Here is an 8178-nt window from a genome sequence, read left to right as displayed (position 1 = left end):
GAAACCTATGTTTTGCGTTTTTTAATGAATAGAAACCGGAGCTGAATATTTCTTATTTACGTTTGTTAACACCAAGTTTGCTCTCTGAAGCAAGGCCCCATAAACTTATGCTGGAGGAATCGTTTTCTTATTATTACACATCGGCCGACTACTTCAGTACTGTCCGAGCAGCGTTATGATAACTCAAAATTCATCTCATCAAGACATTTAAATGCAGCGTTGCATTAATCGGAAATAAAATGAGCTTCATTTGGACACAGTTTTCATCTATAGCTCTATAGATAAAAAAAAATATATATATATATATAATATATTGCTCTTACTATTAAACAAGGTACCAGCTCTCTTCAGACAGTGAAGGTGTATATTGTCATTGGAGGTAGAGAACAAAATAACAGAGGGAGAAAAGTCAAAAGCCCTGAGATGAGAAAAAAGGAGCAGGGCCATCGTACCAAGTGGAGAGATAGTGGTTCAGAGAGAGGGCTGGCCTCAAGTGGCCTCACCTTATTTTCCTTCTGTGCCGGAGGAAGTAAGGCCCTTGTGCGGTCTGCGATTTTCTGGAAAAAGCAAAACAAATAATAGCTTAGGATTTTACTTTTCCAAGTTCTTTATTCTTTCAAATAGGGTTTTTTCGCTACACCACTACAGCAAGGTATACAGTAGGAAGTTACATTCAGGGAACACATAAGAAGAAAGATGAGACAACGTATAAAGTAATAAAAGACTACTACTAATTATATTACGATTATGAACACTATTACTACTTATTAAATAACATGCGTCATCCTCAAACCTTTTCAATGTAGAGATGAGCCTCTCCCCATTTGACAAGAAACCTTTTTATAGATGACTTCAGATGGACAAGCGGTAAGCGCCATTTAAACAGCAGGACTGAGATAGAGGGAAGAGGTTACCTTCTGCAGGTCTGCATAGCGCTGGACGACTCTGACAGCTCAGTCTTTAACCGGGTGAGGCGAAGGCGATCCTGCTGCATGACAGAACAACACGACATCCAGTTGGGCTTCCATTGGTTTTAAAATGGAACGTCTGTTTGCATTCGTTTTTTATTGATAGAAAGTCAGAGTCAAAGTCAGAGTCAAAGTCACAGAATTAAATCCACCGCCTACCCGTGAAGAGCTGCTGATGATGTCAGAGAGCTGCTTGATGAGTTGACTCGTACTCGTGATGACTTTGTTGGTCTGCTGCTGTGTGGCGTGGCTGAAAGAAACACACACATTCAAATGGTGAGGAGAGAGATACAGAGAGTGAGGGAGAGAGACTAAGAGGGGAGAATGAGGGAGAGAGTGAAGGTCAGAACATCAGTGAGGGGGAAGAGGCACATAGACGGCCAAAAGACTTTAGATTGAGACAATGAATGACAAAGAGCATGATAGAGAGAGTGTGATAGAGGGAGAGAGAGAGAGAGAGAGAGAGAGAGAGAGAGAGAGAGAGAGAGAGAGAGAGAGAGAGAGAGAGAGAGAGAGAGAGAGAGAGATCAATTACTGGCTTAGGAAGTGAATGAGAGAGCGGCTGACAGAGGCGGAGAGAGGGAGATGAATGACAGACCTAGACAATGGGTGAGAATGAGTGAAAGAGATAAAAAACCGAGAGAGAGAGAGAGAGAGAGAGAGAGAGAGAGAGAGAGAGAGAGAGAGAGAGTGAGAGAGAGGCGATGAATGAAAGACTTAGAGGATGATATATAGAGGAAATGACACAGTGTAAGTGAGCGAGAGAAACCCATAGGAATAATAATATCAAGTGTTGAGTTTATAAGGTGGAAGGGGGCACAGGGACGAGGGGAACTGTAAAATCTTTGAACATCTTCTCTGAACAGATCCGCTTTTGATCTATGGGAGCAGGGCTGATACAAGGTTCTGTTTTGGAGGGTCTCCCGTTAAGATGGTCACATGAATCAATTCAGTGAAGCCCCTTTTAGCCAGATGTGGGACGTGACCCAGCGTGGCTACAGGCAGAGTCTGTATCAGATAACCGGCAGAAACGTACAGGATGACCCCCAGACCCGTGTCTGCCATGTTGGGCAGTGTGAATCCTGCCAGGTCAAAACGCTATGAGCCTCGCGATAATTTCCCCGGTCTCTGAGTCCCCCGTTCCGGGTCCTCTCCACGGATCGGACTGATCTCGGGCCCGTTGAAAGCTTTTTCCGAAAATGAGAAAATGCTAGCACCGATCAGCGTGGAGGCTGGACTTCAATGCAAACATCCGGTAGCAATCAGCTAATGAATACTTTGTTTTGCCATGCATTGAATGAGAAACATTGTGGCAGTTTTGAGCCACAATGTCTCCTCATTAAAAACAAATCGCAAATAATACAAAACATTGAACGAAAGAACATTAGTTCACAATAACTGATGTTCCAAGGTACCTATTCTTACAAAATGGTGGTGTTCACTGCAATTCAAACGTCCTGATGTGCCCCTGTCCACTGCCCAGCCAAGGCCGGAAATGATATTCATTGCGAAAGGCAAACGTGAATATCAGGCTGGTCTCACGAGGCAAGGTTACATGTATTATTTAATACATTTAAGGTTGACCTTGACTACAAACTCACCCCCAAACTGCTGACAAAATAAAAAGGTTTTCCGGGTAAGTGACAGATTCGAATTAGCAGGTACAATTCCTACCGGATCCCGACTCGCCCTGTCCCACTGATGGTTGACCGCCTGAGAGCTGTACAGAGAATCTAATAGCAGCGTTGTAAACCGGTTGCTGGTCGTTCAAGCCTGGCTGACAAGCCGGTCATTCTGTCCTTAAGAAAATATATTGATGTTTGTACTGTATACAACCATGAGACAAGTGTAACGTATCAGAATAATGTACAGCCCAAGGTAAAGTATGCACACACACACACGCAGACAGTCACATTATAGTGTGTGCATGCGTGTGTACATGCTGTGTGTGTATGTGTATATTTTGTGTGGTGTGTGTGTGTGTGTTTGTTTTGAGAGAGAGAGTGTGTATGTCTCTGTCTGCGTGTCTGTTTATGTGTGTGTGTGTGTGTGTGTGTGTGTGTGTGTGTGTGTGTGTGTGTGTGTGTGTGTGTGTGTGTGTGTGTGTGTGTGTGTGTGTGTGTGTGTGTTTGATTTAAAGGGGTGATGATTTCAAGGGGTGCTTCAACCAATCACAGAGATCAAGTTGCTGACCAATCCCCAAACAGAATTTATAATAATCCGAATCACCTTGGACAAATTACAGCTCATCAATCCATAAAGTTATGTATTTCCTGGAATCTTATTAAATTTCTAAGTAAAGTAGTATGACATTTTAGGTCTGGTTGTGGGTTGCAGTGGATCAGGTGTAACTGTGGGTTGGTCAACTCGAAGGTTTGCTGGTTCCATCCGGGCTCCTCTTAGCCAAGGGTTGAGGTGTCATTGAGCAACTTTCGAACCCTAAACTTTTTCCCGACCAGCTGGCTCTTGCAGTAATTTGTGAATAAATGTGTGTATGAATGGTTGAGTGTGAGGCATAAAATTGTAAAGGCCTAGCGGTTAGCGGACGAGTCCATTCACCATCTGTGTGCAACGGCTTTCTAGTCATCATTCATATTAGCTTAAAAAAAAAATTAACAAAACATGCCACCATTTACTTTACATAAATCTTGATAGGGTGAAACAGTTGGAAATGTTTCATTCAGGTGAAGGGATAAGGGCGACATGGTTCAATGGGTTCCTTATTGCTGACATCTGCAATTCTACAACATGTTAATGTGTCTTTAGACGTCAATAGAAGCCACTGGCGAATAAGAACATTGTGGCTCTGGGTCATTTCACTCGCAACTTGGTGACAACGTGGGATTATGTCTACACAATTGTTGTGACTGATTTGCCAGTAGGAGAGTGTCACACTGCGAAACACACTTTTCTTACAGACATACCACTGGTAGTACAAAAAGAAACACACACACACACACACATCAACATGCGTACGTACACAATCTTACCCAAACACGCACAACCACACACAACACAAACGCACACCATTCACCATACACAAGGATTAGCTCTAAACCTCTGCCTGATGTGTCATCGGTTTAGCTCGGAAGCAGGAGCCGACTTCTCAGACTTGCAAAGGATTATTTTTAAATCGTGGCAAGCTAATACAACATTGCGTTACAGTAAATATATATTAATATATACCATATATACAAAGATTTGGGCACATCTTCAACAATCCACCAGAAAAGTAGACGCAAGCTACAAGAAGCAGGGAAGAAAGTTCCCTGCTTGTTCTCGCCTCCAGCGAGGAAAGAAAGAAAAAGCTGATCAATGCCAGTGGCGCTATAAAGGATCTCCGCAGAGTCTTTCACTCTCTTGCTCTTTGACGAGCAGCCGTGTATCGCGCATGAGTCACCCCCCCCCCTGGTGCCACGCCCACTGCTCATATGCATATATATCGCTCCGAGAATCTCTTCGTTTTTTCACCCACGCGCTGTGGCTCTCGCCCGAGACCGGAGATGCAGCGGCCCTCCCCTAAACCGCCACCCCCGCCTTCTGCAGAGGAAGCCCGGAAACATCGGTCTTACTTCAATATTACAATTCAGTCATGCTGTGAATCACCACGTGCCCCTCGGTCCGCCCGTCTGGCCCCGGAACCTCGCGGTTTGGTATTCCTCAGAGGATCCTTAACCGGCCCCATGCCGAGAGGGTGGGTGAGTCACATAGGGAGAGTGGATGGGTGGGAGGGTTGGGGGAGAGAGAGAGAGAGAGAGAGAGAGAGGAGAGAGAGAGAGAGAGAGAGAGGAGAGAGAGAGAGAGAGAGAGAGAGAGAGAAGAAGGGAAAGGGCAAGAGAGAGATAAAGATAGGGTAGGAGATAGCGAGAGAGAGAGAGAGAGCAGAAGGGAGGGAGAGGTAGAGGGAAGCATCTGGCAACGGGGGGAAGGCGTGAAGGACGCAAGTTGCTTAGGTGATGTTCTCAAGTGTATGTGTGTGTGTGTGTGTGCGTGCGTGCGTGCCTGTGTAGGTGCGTGCCCGCCTGCCCTGCGTGTGTGCATGTGTGCGTCTGTGCGTGCATGCGTGCTTGCTTGGTTCGTGCTTATGTGTGTGTGTATGTATCATGCACAGAGGAGGAGAGCTGGTTATGTGTGTGCGTGTGTCTGAGAGAGCAGAGCTGTTTGCTCCCTGGCTCTGATAAGGATTAACCAGCGGCCGCCGGTCTCCTTCCTTCACTGTCAGGTCCAACACCCAGGCTGACGTGTCAGCGCAGAACTGCGTAGCCTGGCGGTAAGCCTGACCTGGAAACGCCAGAGACTCCCCATGCCACCGCACGCGCCGGCACGCAAGCTTGTTTTTGGACATCCGTGTGCACAGGAATCCACTGTACACATACACCCAGAAGTAAACACACGTATAAACACACACACGCAAACAGACACACAGGTGCTACATACATTCACAACAGACAAGAGAAAGAGTTACAGATTGAGAGTGAGAGAGACCGAGGAGAGAGAGAGAGAGGGAGGGAGAAAGAGAGAGAGAGAGAGAGAGAGAGAGAGAGAGAGAGAGAGAGAGAGAGAGAGGAGAGGAGAGAGAGAGAGAGAGAGAGAGAGAGAGAAGGGGAGAGAGAAGACAAAGAAAGAAAGAAAGAAAGAAGAGAAAGACAGAGAGAGGCAGAGAGAGAGAGAGAGAAGGGGGGGGGGGAGAGAAAGAGATAGACAGAGAGAGGCAGAGAGAGAGAGACAAAGAAAGAAAGAGAAAGACAGAGAGAGGCAGAGAGATATAGAACTCCCCAACTATCGGAGTGTTACAGGTGAGAAGGAGGGGACACATTGACAGTAAAAGGAAGGAGGAGAGAGACATCTCTGTGACACTTCCCCCTTCTGTTCACCGGAGTGTTTACAACGGAGCAGTCAGGCTTGTCCATGGTGTGGTGTCGCGATGCTCTCATTGTGATACATAATACAAAACAAAAGCAAAACAACCGAGACTATAATCATTTGATAAAAGACCACCAGGGTTTTCCAGTTGCAAGTTTGAGCCTAAAACGGAGGAAAGTTTGTCAGTAGCACGTCTTCTCCCACAGCAACTACCAAGATGCCCTTGGGCAAAGATAAGCCCATCCAACAACACATTTATTTCAATTTGCCCCCGGACACTACCTCGACCAGGCAGGCATGCATACCCAATCTGCGTATTCAAATGGGGGTTACGAGCAGTACTCTGCGTCTGACGACCTTTTCCGTTTATCCCCAAATACCTGTGTAAGGGAAGTAAAGCGATTATATGTAAAGCGAGATATCCAGAAGGATTGTGGAAATTATCAAATAATTCTCCCAGAGTAATAAAATAAAGGTCCATAGACTTTACATACATCCAATTTGATTCACAACCTTTTTAGGATTTCCTCATCCCCATTTGGTTCCATACATCATGCAACATGCTACCTAACAATCTATCCACATCTTCACCTATATCTATCTATCTATGAATATAACTTTGGGGGTTGTGAGGTGTGAGCGTCCCCCTGCTTTGAGTTCCCCTGGGGGGCCAGGCGAGCAGAAGGTGTGCCGTCTGGCCCAGCAGAGCCTTCGGCGGCATCAGCCAGGGCCCCCCCTCTCAGTCTGTCAGGGACACTTCCCCCCCCCCCCACACACGCGTCTTGTCCTCTGGCGCCGGTCTGCGGACGGAGCGCCGCAGAAGGCCTAATCCGCTAACAAAACACAGTGACACCACGAGCGCTCGCCATTAATCCACTTAGACTCCTCACCGCGTGCATTTCCGCGATTACGCCGTTGTGTGAGCGTCGGGACGGGTCAAACCGTATTCACCGCGCCCGCTTGAGGTTTCGCTTGAGGTTTTGCCGGGAGGCAGTCGGCGCCACGCAGATGGCGGTTTTGGACATTCCTCTACCTGAGGCTCTATACGTGAGGTCGTCACTCTCATTTGACACAAGAGAAATCTGAGGAATGCTTGCTGCTTGCGCTGGAGAATATTGAGAAAGTCTCCCCAGCGTTTGATTAATGTGGTGCCATATGTTACTGATGTCGAGGGTACAGGAAGATACACAACAGTTATACGATGTGATATATGGGGGATGGGGGGGGTGGGGGTTGGTCCAGCTGCTACTATAAAGCTGTATTGATCAGGAAGTAAAGAAACCAAGAGTGAACACTACAAAGCAGTGTCATGATGTGTTTCCCCGGCAATCCAAAAAAATAAATAATAGTCGCTAGAATTGATGACATGCCAGGCAAGGCACTGGAATGTAATGCATTTTAAATAGATGCAATCATTGAAGATTGGCCACTTTGTCATCAGAATGGAATTTAGTAATTGCCAGAAGCTCAACTAAAATAATCAATACAAAACATGGTTTTGAGACAAAGGGAATGTGAGCCTTTTTTTGTAGCTATTTTTTCAGCTAGCCGAGATAAATGTGAACATGTGATCATACCAAACTGGACTGTGCATGTTATGAGTGCCATTTTGTGTGTGTTTGTGTGTGTGTGTGTGTGTGTGTGTGTGTGTGTGTGTGTGTGTGTGTGTGTGTGTGTGTGTCTGTGTTTCTGGGCCTTAACTTGCATCCGGCGCAATTGACTTAATCACTGGCGCATGTGTCGTTGCTATTTTGCGTTGGTAAATTATGGAATGATCTTGCGCCCAAGGGGCAGTTCGGCGAAAGGAGGAGGCGTGTTCTTGCACAAACGTTCCCTGGTGCTATTTTGACGTTTCAGAAACCACTTGCGCCACAAACCAGGAAATACCTGGTTTAAAGTCAGTGGCGCGTTTGCTCAGATGCTATTTTAAGGGTGCATGCATAATGTTACTTGTGCGCCTCGCGCATACCACTTTGCTTCTCTCATCTACCTAGCCACACATTCTTGGTAAATTATTTGTGAAAGAACAGCTGATACAGCTTCTCACTTGCGTTTCAGACCGTTAAAATAGGGCCCCTCTGTGTGCATGTGTGTGTGTGTGTGCCTGTGTTTGTGTGAACTCACAGACTCTGTCGTAGCTCTGCCGTATCCCTGGATGTTCCGAGTGACTGGAGGCTCTTCTCTAGTGTAACGACCTGGAAAAACAGGTAAACAAGCATGACGTTGTGTGACATTTTACACACACGATCAATCACACACAGAGACAAACAGAAACCTATGCCACACACACACATACGCACAGATACACAGACAGAAAGACGGTTAGACCGACAGGCAGGCAGGCAGA

The 8178-nt window shown here is 46.2% G+C and overlaps 1 protein-coding gene across 1 annotated transcript; it reads right to left on the bottom strand.

Moving 5' to 3' along the window:
• Positions 1-433: 433 nt before the first annotated feature.
• Positions 434-8050, bottom strand: tsnare1 (T-SNARE Domain Containing 1). Its single transcript, XM_060064750.1, has 4 exons — positions 7956-8050; positions 1128-1218; positions 915-988; positions 434-557 (listed from the first exon to the last, which is right to left on the bottom strand). Exons 1-4 carry the CDS (start codon positions 8048-8050, stop codon positions 500-502), a joined length of 318 nt encoding a protein of 105 aa, XP_059920733.1. The 3' UTR covers positions 434-499.
• Between the last annotated feature and the right edge of the window lie 128 nt (positions 8051-8178).

This window comes from Gadus macrocephalus, chromosome 11, assembly GCF_031168955.1.
Source record: "Gadus macrocephalus chromosome 11, ASM3116895v1".
Taxonomy (NCBI): domain Eukaryota; kingdom Metazoa; phylum Chordata; class Actinopteri; order Gadiformes; family Gadidae; genus Gadus; species Gadus macrocephalus.
Note: the sequence above shows the minus strand (reverse complement) of the source record. Positions and strands in the feature narration are given on the sequence as shown.